This window comes from Anoplophora glabripennis, unplaced genomic scaffold (genome assembly GCF_000390285.2).
Source record: "Anoplophora glabripennis isolate ALB-LARVAE unplaced genomic scaffold, Agla_2.0 scaffold88, whole genome shotgun sequence".
Lineage (NCBI taxonomy): Eukaryota > Metazoa > Arthropoda > Insecta > Coleoptera > Cerambycidae > Anoplophora > Anoplophora glabripennis.
In genome coordinates this window covers 385,782-404,188 of record NW_019416799.1, presented here as the reverse complement: position 1 = coordinate 404,188, position 18,407 = coordinate 385,782, and the positions used below count along the sequence as shown (strand labels likewise).

At 31.3% G+C, this 18,407-nt stretch overlaps 2 protein-coding genes across 2 annotated transcripts; one reads left to right on the top strand and one right to left on the bottom strand.

Annotated features, from left to right (window-relative positions):
• The first annotated feature begins 14,261 nt into the window (after positions 1-14,261).
• Positions 14,262-14,865, top strand: LOC108911992 (39S ribosomal protein L14, mitochondrial). The gene is made up of 2 exons (XM_018717088.1): positions 14,262-14,501; positions 14,588-14,865. Exons 1-2 carry the CDS (start codon positions 14,297-14,299, stop codon positions 14,839-14,841), a joined length of 459 nt encoding a protein of 152 aa, XP_018572604.1. The 5' UTR covers positions 14,262-14,296; the 3' UTR covers positions 14,842-14,865.
• A 208-nt stretch (positions 14,866-15,073) lies between these two features.
• Positions 15,074-16,482, bottom strand: LOC108911991 (peroxiredoxin-6-like). The gene is made up of 4 exons (XM_018717087.2): positions 16,307-16,482; positions 15,498-15,872; positions 15,337-15,412; positions 15,074-15,280 (listed from the first exon to the last, which is right to left on the bottom strand). The coding sequence occupies exons 1-4, from the start codon at positions 16,396-16,398 to the stop codon at positions 15,146-15,148; spliced, it is 678 nt and encodes a 225-aa protein (XP_018572603.1). The 5' UTR covers positions 16,399-16,482; the 3' UTR covers positions 15,074-15,145.
• Positions 16,483-18,407: the final 1,925 nt, after the last annotated feature.

Sequence of the window (18,407 nt, the reverse complement as noted above, 5' to 3'; positions counted from 1 at the left end):
ATTTAAATGGAATATATTTTTACATATTTGTATAGAACGTTCCCTGTCGAGCATAGTCATATAGGGTTTGTTGGGTCCATCTCTAACAATAAGCGAGATACTATTAAAAACAGAAAATAATGTTTTTGTATTAGAAAAATAAGATATCTTGTAATTGTTAGACCTCTTTCGGGCACTGCTGCCTTTTTTCCAAGTACGTAAGGATTTACAGATTTAATTGTAACGAGCGTTCAAATAAAAACGTGGTCAAGTTGGTTCTGAAAATTTGGACGTAGGGCGTAGTGTATAGCAAATGAACTTAAACGTCATCTGTCAAAGCGCTGTATCGCCGCTTTGTTATTGAAACTGACAGCTGCTATATAGCTTGTTGAGAAATGAGGTTAAGTTGGTCGCTATAAGCTACGCCCTACGTCCAATGTGTCAGAGCCAACTTCGACCACGTTTTTATTTGAACGCTCATTATATTTTGACATATCAGACCAAAATATGGTCCAAAATGCGTATAGGTATTCTAACTAAATCTCACTGATCAGGCCGTGAGAGCCGAATTACTCAAGGACACTGTTATATGGTGACAGTGACAGGTAATGTCATGATAACTTTGTAACTGATTGACAGTTTCTGTTATTATTTAATTAAAATAGGTTACACAGAAGTAGAAAATTGAAATATTATTAGGAATTAAAATAGAGTATGGATAAGATCTTTACTCTATTTTAATTCCTATGATATGTTAATTTTCTAATTCTGTGTAACCCATTTTAATTAAATAATAATAAAAAACCTGTCACTGTCACGGGCTAACATATAACATACCACACACCATATAACATTGTCCATGAGTTTTTAGGTCTAGCATGGCTTAATTAGTGATATTTAGTTAAAAATATGCATTTTGGACCATATCAATGTCCGATATAAGAAAATATATTATAACTAAATCTGTAAATCCTCACGTAATTAGAAAAAAGGCAGAAATGCCTGAAAGAGGTCAAGATATCTTATTTTCTTAATAAAAAACTTTCTTTTCTTTTTAATAGTATCTCGCTTATTGTAAGAGATGGACCCAACAAACCCTATATGACTATGCTCGGCAAAGAACGTTCTATCCAAATATGTAAAAATATACAGGGTGTTCCATTTAAATTAACAAAAATAACATCCGCGGCTATTTTGTTTGGACTTCAATTTCGAAAAATTCATAAAAAATCGTGCATCGTTTGTATTTCACATTTTTTTATAACTCTAAAAACAAAAAAAAGTTAATTGGGGGGTTAAAATATAGTGAATCACCCTGTACCTACCTGAAAAACTTTGATGACACGATGACTTAAAACAATTATTTATTTTATTTTCAATTTGCGCAAAAATTCATCATTTATTAGTATTTTTATGCAGTAATTTTTTTCCAATAATTGTAATTTTCCCTTTTCTCTGATGAAGGCATAACAGGCTAGTAGAAAGGGAAAATAAACGTTTCTTCTGGATTAAAAAGGAACCACTCGTTCAGTAAAACAATGGATATTCGTCAAGAAATTGTAAACAAAGGCAAAAATAAAAATTGAAATTACAAAATCAATTTAAAAAAACACGGTTTATTAAAGGAACCCATTGAAAGTCCTCTTGATGGAAAAAGGATAACCGTCGCGGGGATCGAAGCCCAACCATTATCCTGGCTACATTAGAAGGTTGATTATCGGAATTGGGCCCTGTCGCTTAAACATTTGAATATCGGAGCAGCCATTACGACTAAGCCAAAGCAAATCGCGAAACCACCGTAGTGCCCCTTCGGGACCTCCCCGGTGGCATTTTTTATTCCGCTTTATAGGCATGGTGACGTTGACTTAATGGTAGCTGGGGGCCGTCCCCTCGCCTATAGTTTTAGAAGGGGCGGCGCGTCAACACACGAGCGCAGGGGGAGCCCCTACCCCCTGCCCTGACGGGAGAAAAAGTCGCGGGCCGCAGAGCTTTCAGATATTTACATATTTTTACATTTCAAAGAGAGGAATCCGCATTGCAATCTTGCGATGGAAACCGGAGCCGTTTGAATATTTATTTTTCGAGTGCGATAAGGACGGACGGCCGGCATAGAGGGGATAATTTTTTAAAAAGGGGCGACGGGAACCAGCAATGGCTGAATGTACAGTCGGCGGCATAGCGCTCGGTGGATTAGAGGGTGCGGGATAACGGAAACTTTGGCTATAAAGTTAATTTGTCATACAAAAAGAAATTAATACCTTCCGCAGATATTTAAAATTCGATCCTGAGAAATATTTGCTTTAATTTGCTTCAAGTCCTTATGTTATACAGGATGTATCGATATTCCGTATACAGGGTAACAGAACTGATGGTAGGCCGCTATTGGAGGAAAACGGAAAGAGGAAACCGCAAGCGGCGATCTTTATAACTTGATAATATCAGAAAAATTTTGACGTTTATTGTTTATTTGCCAGTTACAGGGTGGTAAGTTTTCTGAAAAGCACCAGATACGCAAGAAATATGTTGGAAACTTGGACTGGCGGCATAAATAAATAAATATAGAAAAAAGTAAAGATTTTAATCTGAATTACGTCAATAATACTCCAATTAAATGAGCCTTTAAATCGCAATTTTGGTCAACTTACCTGAATTTTTAATTTGAAATCAGTTTGAGGTTATATAATAACAATAAATGTCAGTAATTTTTTTTTAACCACCGACCAGGGGTGAAAAAAGATAAAATAAAGGGGTGTTTCAAAATAACTCAAAAGAGGTAAGAGCTAGAAAAAAAAGTTTCTTATAAAAGTTGTAGAGCATAATTCTACATAAAAATGGTCTATATAAAAATTAACAGAGTTAGGGAGACTAGATGTTAACGGATGCTTTCAGAAATTAAAAAAATCGTAACAGCAGAAAAATGAACGAATTTTATATATTTTTTTAAAATCTCCCTTAAAAAATGTAAACTATCTTTCAAAGAAATAGACAAATTTTTTAATTTTTAATAAAAAAGTTATAATAATTTCACAAAGCGAACCTAATTTCTTTAACTTTCGTAAAACAAAATTTCGAAAGCAACTTTTTATTATTTTAAATAAATCAATCGAATGGCATTGAAAAAAATTGTTTTAGTGTTAAATCATAAAAATTAACTATTAAAAAATTGAAATTGTCACAACTTTTTTTATTAAAAATTTAAAAATATATCTATTTCTCTGAAAAGAAAGTTTACATTTTCTAGAGTAGATTGAAAAATAATATATATAAAATTCATTCATTTTTCTGCTTTTTACGATTTTATTAAATATTGGAAATCATCCCTTAATTTCTAGCCACCCTAACTCTGTTAATTTTAATAGTACAAGAAAAAGTCGATAGACCTTTTTTATGTAGAATTTTATCCTGTAAGTACAACTTTTATAAGAATTTTTTTTCTAGTTCTTACCCCTTTTGAGTTATCTTGAAAACCCCCTTTATCTTTTTCACCCCTGGCCGGGAATTGAAAAAAAAAATTATTGTCACTTATTGTTATCTACCTCAAACTAACTTATATCGAAAATTCAGGCAAGTTGACCAAATTGCGATTTAAAGGCCCATTTAATTGGACTGGGTGGAAGACTGATATACACCTCTCAGGATTTCGATGCCACTGGATATTTTGAAAATTTTGTGTTTTCATTTGATTAACACTTGTATTTCAGTGAAAAACTATCCTTTCCATTTTATTTTAAAAACAAATAATTTTTAAGTTGTTTGTTTTTACAATAACAGGTATGGAATTTTTGTATTACAAATAGAATTTTAAATATAACTTCCAAAATCTCAGAAAAATTAAAACTTTTACGCCAATTGTTCTTTTATTCTTGCGGATTAATTGTCTTCTGTAAAAGAACAGTTTTAGATTTATTTATATTTTTATTCTAACCATATAGAAAGCTTATTTTAGACTAAAAATATGATAATTCGAAAACAATAAATATTTCGAATAAAATATACGAGAACGTTTTTCTTTGAAATATAATTGCAAATCAAATGAATTCATCGAATTTCCAAAACACTTAATGGCGTCGGAATTTGACACCCTGTAACTAGCAAATGAAGCAACTTGAACTAAGGTGTATTATAATCAATAATCATATTTTAGCCTCAAGAATGTCTGGTAGTACATGTGCTTCCCCCGTAGGAAAAAAACACTGGTTTGGTCAAGTCTGTTACTGATTATACATTATTGATATAAATCATTTGTGCCTATACTTACTGTTAATTTCGAATATGTTCCCCAAAAACCAGAATCATATGGGTATACTTTTCCATTGCTTATTCATTTTTTTAATAAATGTAGTATGTAAATGTACACAAAAATAATTAAATCATGTCATGTCATGAACATAGACATTGCACATGAAAGTTTAATTCTTGTTTTCCATAGCAACGCTGCTAAAATCAGTGCAGACTTGATCTGCTAGGTTTGGACTATCGAAAAGTTTGTTTAACAGAAGTTTCAAAGGACTTTCACATGATATTGTTTAAAACATTTATGAAATTGGGAAAAGCAATTTCGATGACAGCTCTTATGGCTCTAAACTTACCAAGAGGAATTTTAATTCAAATACTTATATCAAGAATTTCATATTTGTATCATTTTATAAAAGCTCCTGCTTACATATGAGCATTATTTAAAGTACCATGTTTTTTTGGATTGTTATGACACGGCCTATGTACCTTTCCTTAGCTAGGGATTTCCCAATTGACCTTGTTGTTCTGGGGCTAGCCTCTTTGGGGGCGGACCTGCTAGTAGAACCCCTAGTCCCGTCTTGATGCTGATTTCGGTTCTTATTGTTGAATCTTTCATTAAAATATGAATATACAATGAGATCCACCGGTCTGAACGATGTATTTAATTTCACTACCTAAACCATCTAGATGTAGGTACTTTGAAAAAAAGTAGTGACCTATTCAATGCCTTCATTATTCATATTAAGAAACCAGCACAGTCACCCCGTACGAGAGCCTTGTTTTAAAACAATAGTTTTATTCCCACCACCGTTTTTTTATATAATCGACATCATTGAATATCGGCTGTCGTTGTGTTCTCTTTGTTTATATTCACGATATATTTCATTATCGGTTGTGGTAAGGTCCAGATCGGTCGAAAATCGCATGATGAAAGTTGTGAGAAGAATTTGTGAGTTTCCTCATGTTCAGGAAGTTTTTTGAGTTTTTGTGCCAAAATAACTTCAGTGTAAAGTGAAAATGTGCTTAAGAACATGGTTATTTTTTTAATTAAGGGAGAATAAAGTGATACGAGTGATAAGAAGTGATAAAATAAGTGATGAGGGATATCAATTTTGATTTACAATGAACAGCAAATTAGGATATATCTACAAAGTAGTTCGTTTCTACTCCATATCTATTAAGTTATTTATATTTTCTTATGAAAACCGTACTGGATTTTATAAATACATGTTAAATATTCTGTAAACAAATCATTACCTGGAATACCTTCAAAGAAAATCAGCTATGAGAACAACACACATAAATATTATTAGATATATTATATGAAACGTGATTTGGAAAAATTAAACTAATACAATAATGAAATTATTCTACAAAACGTGACTTCGATGTAATTTCTTAAGTTTTTTATTGAAACTTCCTACAATTTTCTTTTACTTACAAAATAAAGTAATTAAATTAATCAGTTGAAAAATATATTGGTCATAAAAGTTGTAGATAAATATATTTTGACAAATGTATATCAAATTTATCATAATATACTTAACACGATAAACCATGTTGTTTTTCTACAATAAAAGAATTTTATATACTTATAGCTAATATTAAAAAAAATTACAATAGTATCTCAAAAACAAAATAAATAATTATTTCATATAACTAGATATTCTTCGGTTCGAGAATTGTTACAAATAAGTAACTTCAGACAATTTTTAGTAAGATATCAATACTTACACCTGATTTATTTTTATTTAAAGCCATGAGAATCTTGATCCAGATTACTGCTTAATTTCTTCAAACGTAAATTGTATAATCCTCGCAAATCCTTACGAGTTAAAAATGCTCCCTCCGTGAAAATTTGATTGCAAATTCATAATCTCTTCTTAACTGTAATTATTCATCTATCTATCAAACATTTAATTTGCTATCGATATAAAACTTTAATAAAGGACTGACTATCGTAATTATATTTCTCAGGTTGAAAATAATTTGAGTCTTAATGTAAAAAAATTTTAGCGGTTTGTTAATATTAAAAATAATAACCGTTTTCCATCTGTAATGGTATTAAATGACGTCACCGTTACAAATACACAGATATATGTGGGCTGTTTTCTAAATACTTTTCCAGTGTTTTTGTCCAAAAAAGGCTAGAGTTAACACGTCCTCTACTGAGTCTAATTATCCTTCTGTTCTTTGTAATATTAAATTATATGTTAAAAATAGTTTAGGATTTAAATCCTAATAAAAGTGGGGGTTGTGACAATATACCACAGGTTTTCGCAAAAAAATATTGGTTGAACTTGGCATCCCTTTTAACATTTCTATATAATCAATCACTTTCTACCGGATGTTTTCTTACTAAATGGAAAATGGCCTGTATTATACCTATCTTTAAAAATGACCAACGTAGTTTTATAAATAATTATAGACTTATAAGCAAACTTTCTGTTTTTGCGAAATTTTTATCTATGATCACATTTATTCACTGGTTAAAACTCAAATTATGGCTGAGCAACATGGATTTTTTAAAAATAGATTTGTTGAAACTAACCTCATGATATTTTCTGCATTTATACAAGACCATTTGGACAATCAGGTTCAAGTTGGTGCGGTCTACATCGACTTTAGTAAGGCTTTCGACAAAATTGATCATGGAATCTTGTTGATTAGGCTTGTTGAGGTCGGTGTGGGTGGCACCTTGCTGAACTGGATGGAGTCTTATTTGACCGACAGATCACAGTGTGTTGAAGTTAACGAATTCACGTCAAATTTCATTATGATACCCTCAGGAGTACCTCAGGGATCGCACTTGGGCCTTTAATGTTCATAATTTATGTTAATAAAATAAAAGAATGCCTTAATTATTGTAGTTTGTTAGGATACGCTGATGACTTTAAGCTATTTTTACCTATTCGTGATGGTACTGACTGTTTAAAACTTCAGAATGATCTTGATGCTTTTGTAATTTTTTGTAAAAACAATAATTTGTTTATTAATATCGACAAATGCCATAGAATCACTTTTACTCGAAATTAGAGACATAGATATTTTATTCTCTACATCTTTAGTTTCATTTAAGAGATTGCTCAAACGTATACTTCTTTTATAATATTTTTTATGCTATTTGTAACCTTATAACTCTTTGTACTGTTGTTTGTATATATGTTAATTTAGTGGATTCTTTAGTGGGTTTTTTAGTGGCCTGTTTGTGTCCCAAATGGTAAATAAATAAATAAATAAATAAATAAATATATCCAAGAGAATTAAGTTGTAAGAAATAGATACCTTTTGTAATACGAAAATACAAATTATCAGATTTTGCGTTTTACATAATATTAAATATGTAATTGTTGTGAGTTACATATGTTAAATTTCGGTTTCCGCAAAGTTTGGTCGCAGTTTCTGATGTTTTTCGAGGTTTTTAAAAGTTTCCGATGCGTTTCTAATATTATTTTATTATATTCTGCAATTTTTTTACATCTCAAAACGACTGTGACTTATTTTGCTGTCATATTTATTTGATATATTTCGTAGTTGTTTTAATACTGTTGAAGAATTTTGATGGGTTTATATGAATGGGATGAAAATTATACAAATAAAAAATGAATTCCAAGGCTGCTTTGACGTATTTTATCTTTCATTCGTTCCACCACAATTTTATTTCAAGATAGTACTCTGCATAGATGATCCAATACCAAATGGGACTCATTTCCCAGAAATCGCCTGGAAGTTAGAGATTTTTCTCGCTTAAATTTAACATTTTCGCTTTCTTCGGACTCCCCAAAATTCGAAACCTTCAAAATACTTGACATTTTGTTTGATTTGAGATTTTTCACAATGCATCCATAGAATAATAACATTTTCTACACATTTTCAATTTTGTATCCTGTACAAAGACATTTTACAGTGAAAAAAATTGAAATCAAGCAAAAAATCATAATAAGCTTTAATAGGTACATTGAAATTTTCCAGATTAAATTTTTTTTATAAGAAACCCTCCCTAACAAAGTTTTGTTAAGTCTTATACAAAAATAGCACTTTCCCAGTGAACAAAATAAGATATTTCTAAATTTCCAAGACGTACTGAACTCATTTTGTATCAGAAATAAACAGAGCTGTATAACCAGCAGGCTATTTTCCAAAATCGAGATTTCTTACTTCTTATAAGTGTGGTTCCACCCTTCCAGGGACACTCTGTATACATACACAATTGGAGACTAAAAACGACCAACCAAATAAAACTAGACAAAACCTATTGGACGTAGACCATCACAACGACAATTAACTCACAATCCCGATGACCCACACCTGTCCCCGAAGATAAAGAGCCCCCGAATTTTTCCTCGACACATACACCACAATCTAGACGTTGAACAATAAATCGTATACGGTAATTTCGTGCGTTTAAGACCGTGCATGTGATCGACGTGTTATATTCTCGCACATAGCTGTCAACATTACATCTGCCCATCGTCGTAGATGGTACCTGAAACAAGTGTGGCTAATTTAAATGGGAACGCAGGATTTGAATAGCCGGCCCGCATCAAAAGTTTGACACTTCTCGCCGTGCTCAGGAATTTTATATTGTATATAAATAAACGCTGATAGACTGTTAGGATACAAAAGTGTTCTATTTGTAGACGTCCCTTCCCAGGGCTTTGTTTAGCTCGTATCTAATGCTTATCTGATTTCGAGTAATTTATTGGACACGTTGAGGAAGAATAAGTGAAGAGGAGAAGAATAGAAGCTTTCTTCGAACTGTAAGTACAACGAATCCAGATTCGATAACGTGTGTGTGTAGTTTGAATCAAAACTTCTTCCAGATTGACGCGCTGATGACTTTATTTGAAAAGATTTATTATTATTATTATTATTTAATTTGTTTGAATTACATTTCTTGTAGAAAAAGGAAGTAAACAGTCTGCCGCAAACTATTAATTTGGTCTTCAATGTCCTCAAATTTAATTGCACTTAAACTTATGGAAGTAGATAGTTCATTAAAATTTACGCAGGACAAGGTACTTGGCTGGGAACAATAACTTGCCATATATTTTACATCTCGCAGTAGTTTTTAATAATCACGACCTCCGTGTTGACAGCATTGGCTCAATTATTACTTTTTTCGCAGCATGCGAGGCAAAAACGAGTCCTACGCGCCTACTATACATAATTGTGGAATCCTCGCTCTATCCAATTAAACGTCATTAGTTAATCACATCGCCGCAACTTAGAGTAAGCGGTGAGCGACGCTACTGCAGCTCTAATTATCTCTAATTGTAAGTCCCCATTAGCGCGCGGGATTTGCCTGTGCTTTCCTACAACGCGCTTTTGAGACGTGTATGGATTTTTGCGGCACAGGACAGAGTTAACTCATCTTGATTTTTTAAATAATAGAAATGCAGTAAAATAGTGTTAAAATAGACGTGGTGTGCTCATCAGGCGACTCAATTTCGTTCTGTTTGCGCATGACATCAGCAACGAACTAGAGACTTTCGTTTTGACGCAAACAGTAGCGGTATATTGTATATATTACAAAATAATGATGCTACGACATAAAACATGTAATTGCCACATTTATATATGACATGAATCGTGTTTAAATAGTCACTTTAAGTATATATAGTCTAAACTACGCCTAAACATAAACATAAACTTAAATATGTTGTCAAGTTTGAAGTTTGAAGAAAAGTTACCTTTTTGCATAGTACAAAACAACTGGAGATTATTAGAAAAACGACAGAAAGTTGCATTTTTATCATAGATACATGACACTAGCCTTGTTCCTTAGTGACGTCATCACATATTGTGTACACACCACGAAAAAGTGTACTCGAAATAATAAAAATAAATAAAAAATTATATTTCGACGAACGAAGTATATTTCGACCTACGTTTATATGAAATTTTTTTCACAAAATAACTTCGGCAACCACCCCCTAAAATATTTCGCACTTATTTATAAACACCCTGTATTTTTTATATTGTATAGGATTATAGTGATATTACATTTGATGATAATATGTCTCGAATAATAAAAGAGATATGACCGAAAGTTCGAAAGATTATTGTTAGAGATAGACCTGTCAACCCTTACATCATTGTAATCCCGAGAAACGTTCGAATATATAAAACATATACAGAGTGGTCTATTTAAAGATAATACAGGTTTAACAGATATATCCGAAATGCAAAGTTAAATTGTTTTTCTATGTACTGTTTCGAAGTCACATGAAAATTTCTTATAGCTGTTTTACATTGACAATTTATTGATCAATTAATTCATGAAGTCGCTTCATCAAGAAATTGGACAAGTGTAATGCACCAAATCTGCTGTCAAATAAATAACTTCATGAATTTATTCATCAAGTTCTTGACGAATTAGAGCATGTTCTAATTTTCGTCAATTTCTTCGTGAAGTTCGGAAGTACCAACCCAACAAATTTCCAGCCTCAGATCAGTAATGAGGTTATGTTATTGGAATATGTAAATAATTGTGTGGCGTCGTGCTAGTTTTGCATTGTTTTTACGGATTTGTTCTTACAAAAACTAATATTTATACCTATAATATGTGTTAGAACGGTACCGCTGTTGTATCACTACAGTTATGAGTAGAAAGGTGACATTCTTGAAATTTATTTGCTTCTTTGATTCATTGGTAGAACTGATTTATACGTCAAAAAACTTGACAGTCTGTAGCAGTGTAAAACCACACTGTTTACCAGTGAATTAATTCATGAATTAATTCATGAAGAACTCCGTCAATTTATTCATCAATAAATTGTCAATGTAAAAAAGCTATTACAACTCTTTTTGTTTGATACAAGAGAGTTTTAAAAGCCCTTACATGTTCTGCAGAGTAAATTATTAACGTTTTCTTTATTACGTGAATACAAGAAACTTTTAAAAACATTTATTTACATAATGATTCATGTTCTAGTTTTACTCAAAAGCTGTAACTTTTATTGCAATTTTCTAAAAACAATATGCTCATGCACAGTATTAAAACAAGCATACTTCAAGAAACAGATAAAACGTCGTTATTAACGAAAAAATGCAACTCATTTTTTTGTGACCGACGAATAAAACTTCTGACTGATTTAGAAAATATATTTTTTAAATCATTGTCAAAATTGACCTCTCCATTTGAATTATTTGGGTCAATTTTGGCTAAGGAGGACTATGTACATGTTTGTCCTTGAATTTCACAGTCGAATTAACACATACTTTCATTTAAATCATGATTTTAACCTTTAAAATGTTTTAGGGCCACATCCACAAGTGAAAATCTATACTTATAAAAGTTTTTTCTTAAAAATATTAAAATATTTATTATTACAAATATTATTATAATATTTATAAGTAACAACTTTTATAATTATAGACTTCCACTTGTGGATGCGGTCCTAAAACATTTTAATCGTGTCATATATTAAATAAAGGACACACGGTATAATATGACAGTATACATATACTTACACACGTCTAAAGTACAATGTTGCACTTCACTGGGTTCCTCATCTTGCATTTAATTTCTACTTCACAAAGAACGGTGTAATTTTAGTAGTCACGGTGACGAATATGAATGTGAATATAAAATATCTGAACATGCATAAGTAAGAAGGTAAGTACGAATTCCCCTAATGGATGTTTTAATTACTGCTAGAGCTGCATACTGCTGATATATCACCAACAGACTAGTACCGAATGCAAGATATATTCTATTTTAAAATGCTAGGTTTACCGAGTTTGCAACTTCAATTAAGAAACGATTAATTTAAATCCTTTACTTGTTACCTTTTGACAATATAAGAGTTTGAAAATGAAAAGGTAATTTTTACAAAAATTATTTATTTTTACCAATAATTTTCTAGGAACTGCACATTCGTATATTTACTGGTAAGAACAATAAGCGAACATGAAATAAATATATTTTTACTCTATTTTAAAACTACTTACTGAGTTAATTCAATTTCAAAATTTTACTTGGATTTCATAATAGTAAAATATTATTTAAAAACAAATAGGTATAATATAACCTTATAATATTTATTAACAATTTACAAGTTACGGAATATTCATTGGACAATAAAAGTACAGAAATTATTATCACATATTTATTTGAATTTATATAACATGTATTAGAGTGTCCCAAAAAAAACCGATTTTATTTTTCGTGTCTCTTGTGAAAATATGTTAGTTTATCATGTTTTAAGATACCCTCAAATAATCAGCTCTAAAAAAATTTTTTAGAGGTCGCTTAAGATTTTTAAAAATTTCCAAAATCGTGAAAAATTGATTTTTTTTAAATTTTTTTACTAGTTATTTTATCATTTTCTAGGTTAAAAAAAATCCCGATTCTGAAAATTTCAAATCGATATTTTAATTTCTAAAGGTCACTCATAATTATTTTAATTTTCAAAGTAGTGTACCTACGTTTTCGAACGACTTCTAAAAAATAAATATCAGCGAACTAATATATTTTTTTTTATTGAATTTGATGAACAAAAGATTAGAAATAAATCACGAGACACTTAAATTTAAAAAAATTAAAAAATTATAAATATTTGATACTCACAGTGCGGTAGTAAATTTTGCCTCGAGAAATTTTAAATTTAAAACCATGAAAATTTAATTGTAGTATTTTACATAAAAATTTTGTAACAGTTGCTTAAAATATGTGATAATTAATTATCTGCTTAAGAATGGCTATTAATTGCGATATTATATCAATCTAGAGACTTCAATTAAATCCTTACAGTGGCGCCTCAGTTGTTAAGTAATTAAATAATAATTTATGGCGGGAATTTTAAAATGCGGACTTTCTCTTAATTGTTCTAGTAGGAATTTAACTTTTACCTGTCCATCACAACTATATCGAATACTTATATCTATTCCAAACACACACCACAAAGCATATAACCATATATGCTTTGTGATGTACACGTTATTTGATAATCAACGCGTTTCACGAAATAAAAAAAGGAGAGAATAGCTTCGGGCAAAGTACCCACGCGTGAGTTGAAGGTATATTTGTATACGGTCCTCATTGTGCGGTTGTCCTGTCCAATCACCGGTTGGCACTGACATGCATTCAGAAAGGTGTGGACAGTCTTAGAGTACTTGTCAAACATCGTGTCACTCAAATAAAACACCTACTGTATACACTGGACAGATCCCTTTTAACGCGATTCCTTGTGATAACAATATACCAACAAGGGATCTCGGGCCTTACTCTTAAAGAAAGACGCGATAGTATTGATTTGGCCATCGAGATCATGTTACTTGAGGGGGCAGTTTTAACCCAAATTTGTGGGAAAACTGAAGCCCCATGAAATAATAGCTTTAAATTGTATTTTTCTTGAGTTTGATTTGGAAAATATTACACGAAAACGCAGAGCGTAATAAAACATAGACATTGTAAAGCTATATACGTTATTTGTTTATATTTTTAGACCTAATGTTGAAAATTTATTTTCACAAATATTTATAAATCGTAAATTTTTACTCTGAAAACTTCCTCTACCTAAATATTTAAAATAAATTTAGTAATTTTATAGGGAAATGTTACTTTTAAAAATTGTCATCATATAAAGGAAACGTAATATGTAGTTAAAATTTGAAATTAATTTTTGCTTCTTTTTACATACTTAAAATTATGTTTTCCATATCAGACATCTGAATAAGTAAATTAAAAACAATTTTTTATAAAATGACGTAAGGAATAGTAAAGAAGTGTACCTAAATTTATAAATTTCTAAGAATTATACTCAATTTTAAATCGTCTTACAGTCTCACACTCATAGCTTCCTAAACATTTTGACAACTGCTGGCGTGGCGACCGGCGACCTCTAGTTGTGATATGGCAAACCACTGCTTCACTAGCGGCATCTGTCGGTGGCTCTAAAAACACTGTTGATTCTTTTGGACAGGGCAGAGGGCGCAACATATTGTGCAAACTGCAAATTATAGTAAACTTCATTGAAAACTTGAAAAGTATTATTCCAATTTTGTGCATATAACATAACCTCATTTATTTTCTGGAAAATATGGGCAATCCATTTTTAAACGTTGTTTAATTTCAATGATGTTTACCAACGTCTTAGTGAAAAAAACTGCATTTTCTTACATTCTACGAAGTATTCATACAACTAATGCATGTTCAGAAATACAAAAATTGACTAGGCTTCGAGTAGTAGATAACAGCGAAATAGGAAAACAGGCTATGGCTGAAGGAAAACCTCCGAGATGTATACATGTTTACAATAAAACGGGAATTGGAAAAATAGGTAAGCTGAAAATAATCTCTATTTATGTAAAATATATATGCTACAGTTGAAGTCTGTTGGATAATATAGATGTCTTTCACTTTTAGGAGACAAAGTTTTAGTTGCTATAAAAGGAGAAAAGAAAAAAGCAATTCTTGTCGGACTTAAGCAGAATCAAAAGACCAAAATACCTAAATTTGACAGCAATAACATAGTCTTAATCGACGACAATGGAACACCGCTAGGTACTAGAATACACGTACCGATACCAACGATACTAAGGACTATTCTCAAAGACAAAACTCAGTCCAAAGGTGCAGATTATACAAAGTTGTTGGGTATCGCTTCCAGATTTGTATAAATTTTAGTCTTTTTTTAATAAATTATATCAAATACCCTTAGTTTTCAAACAATTATCCATTTTGTTTTTAGACCTTATCATTTAATCCTGGCTCGTAATTTTTCATGTATTGTGATTAGCCCCAAAAAGTGCTCCTGATAATGTTTCCAGATTAATTCTATTACATCAACAGAATATTACATTTTAAAATGTACAAAAGTACAGGAAATGTATAACAGTAAAACAGCTTTCGTCGATACTGTAAAAATATATAATCGAACTGAAAAATTTAAATTGACTAATTTCAATACTTATTTATAGGTTTTTAGAATAATTCGTAGTCTTCCACTGATCTAATTGCACCTCTACAAGTAACAAATTCAGTTTGGGTGCCATTCGGAAAGATTCTTCTTATTTCACTTTCTTTGACCTCAGATTTTACCAGCACCTTATTGCCCAGCTGAAAATTCATCGTTAATAAATAAATTTCAACATTTTTCAATTTCGTTTATTTACCATCCAGTCCATTGGTGTTTCAACCTGCGGTATTCGATCACATATTTGCATAGACTCTAATACTCTCAGTATTTCTCTAAGAAATAATTAAAGTTGTAAAAAAATATTTAAATTATATTTAAAGTGGCGATGGCACCAATTTAAAATTAACATGTTCTTACTTTGGATTCCGTCCAGTCGTAACGGGATACCGCAGCATAAATCGTAGCTTGTGTTGGGGATCAATTATATACAACGGCCTAGAGGTCAACAATTTATTATTTTCGTCGGTGAATCTATCGAACAGATCCAGCAATGTAGCTAGCTCTCCGTTCTCGTCTGCTATGATGGGGAAGTGCAGGTCGTTACTCGGTAGATGCCGACAGTAAGAAATAATGTCTTTAACCCAAGCTAAATGCTCTTTTAAGCTGTCACAGGAATGGGCCAGAAACTTGACATTCCTTTTGCTGAAGTAGGGTTCATAAACTGCAATTTTTGATAACTCTGAGGTACACACGGGGGTGAAATCTTTTGGATGTGAGAATAATATAACCCATCTGTAATATTGGAACACATTAACAAAACATTTTAAGGCAATAGAATATGTTAATTCTGTTATAAACTTAAGTATTTTTTCTCTGTTTTAAAGGTTTTATTTAAAAAAATGCTACCAAGTCGAACAATGTTCTTTGACACCAAAAATAATAAGACTTCTTAAAGAATTAATAAAAGTTAATAAATAGAGCAAAATTATATACATATTATGTAAATATCAAAGTTTTAGAAAAAATTACATTTTAAAATCGGCAGATATTTGTGTATTATTAAACAAAACGTGCTTTTAGTTAAAATTTTGGCACTTATTTCGGGGACACCCTGTGTAAACAATTTTGCCCAATAAATGTTATGGCTTTAATCAAATTAATGTTGTTTTTAATTGAAAGTAGATAAAATGTCAACTATTTTCCAATTTATGCAATCAAACACTTACTTATCTTCTTGCCATTCATAGAAATTGATATTGCCCTTTGTTGTTTCTGCAGAAAAGTTAGGAACGGTGTCACCCAGTCTCAGAGTAGGCATTTTTATTTTAAATTGCACCTTGAGAAATAGTAAAATATGCACTAAACTAAGAAGTGAATATGTATTGATAAATTTGATATATATTTTATCTATGACCTTCACTTCTTGGCGAATGTAAACAACAAATAGTTGTTTGTTTTCCATTCGTATTATCAACTTCCCAAGAATGGTTTTTTTTTTAATTCCAAAGGTTTATTTATAGAAACAGAAACATTAGGCCTGCTATTTAAAATTTTGAAAGCCTTATGTGAATGAACTATTGATAGTTTTTGTTTGTAAAGTTTAATGTTTTATTTTATGGTCAGTTTATTTCTATTTCCTCACATTCATTGATTTCTTCTATTTCAAATTTCATCGACTTATAATGAAACATTTTTTTTTTTCAAAAAGGCAAAGTTGAGAATTTTGCGACTTGTGGAACCTGGCCAACATTTCGGTTTTTTTTGAGGAACCCCCCACACCTAAAAAAACATTAGTTTTCGCACAATTGCAATTTTAATTTTTTGGTGAACTATTTGGCAAAGTTTCTGGATACGTTGGAGGTGGTCCGATTTTAATTTTTCAACCGGATTTTAAAAGTAAAAGTATAATACTACAAACCGTATATTCTAATTTTCCGATAAAATAATGAGGAATAGGTGAAAAACTCCTTCAAACATGCTCAAAAACGGCCGAGCGCGCTTACGCGGTCGAATAGTGCAGAAAGATCAGGAGATGAGGGGTAGTGGATATACAGGGTGTGCCATTAAAACTCCCACTGCCAATATCTCTGAAATCAAGAAATTTATTTTAGTTCCGGAAACTGGGGCTGTTAGGTCCCTCGAATATCTTTAAATTCTAGTTAGAACTGTTAGTTCAAATCTTTCTATATAGATGGCGTGGCGATACTAAAAAATTTGTTGATCCCTGAAAGGTGGAAATGCTCAGACCGTTGAGTAATTTTTATAATATAAAGTTTTTCTCAATATTTACTTGTTTTCGAGACATGTCGACTTAATATGCAATGTATGATGTAACAGGAAAATCTATTGTTTTATCTAAATCACACCGAGACAAAAGAATTTTTAAAAAAATTATGACTTTTTTGACATTTACGCGAAATCGTGAATTTGAAAGTTTTCTTACAAATGTACTTTTCTGTTCCAAAGAATACATATTTAGGTGTCTTTTTTAAGGAAATTTTATCATTTTGTATATCACCACTTAAAATTAATTAATGGTAAATTGGAGTAGGAAACATATGAGCATATATCTACAGACTGCCTTTTATATGATGGCACAGTCCGTTTGCTACTAGTATTTTTGTCACAAACAAAACCTCTATTGATTGGCCTATTTATGAAGTTTTTATTTCACTTTAAAAATCTAGGTGGCTTTGGAAGTTGTTGGCATGTCAATTTACGAGGAGCGTCATCAGAATGCCAATACTGCATCCCAGCTGTGCAGGGTTCACCCCCTAAGTGTTGGTTTGTCGCTCAACTATTTTGAGTATTTTCTTTAAATTCAAGGCACAACCCCCGGCCAATTTAATGTAAACTTGATTTTTTAATGTGATGTTGATAAATTGGCCCGTTTTCTGAAAATTGTGGGGAAGAGCGAATGAAACTCGGACCAGCATTGTAATAGTTTTATTGAAATATTCAGAATGGTACAAGCAACACAACATAATTATGATTGAAGCACGTACCTAACCATAAGTTAATCTGTGCATAAATTTAGTCAGACCAGACCACAAAAAACATCGTAAATACAGAAATATTAGGACATTGAAATATTTCGTTATCTCCTCGTATGATTTGTGGTACAAAAACATCAGAAAGTTGTTTTCCTAACAGCTACCCACGACAATTTTGTGAATTAATTGATTGCTTAAAAGTAATACTGAACCGTACACACACTCATGTTTTGGGCAACTGCTGACGGAAAATACAGATTTCTCAGCCCCCATTCTGAGCCTATTAACAGAGTAACATTATGAATAGTATTTGATAACGATAATAGTAAACAAA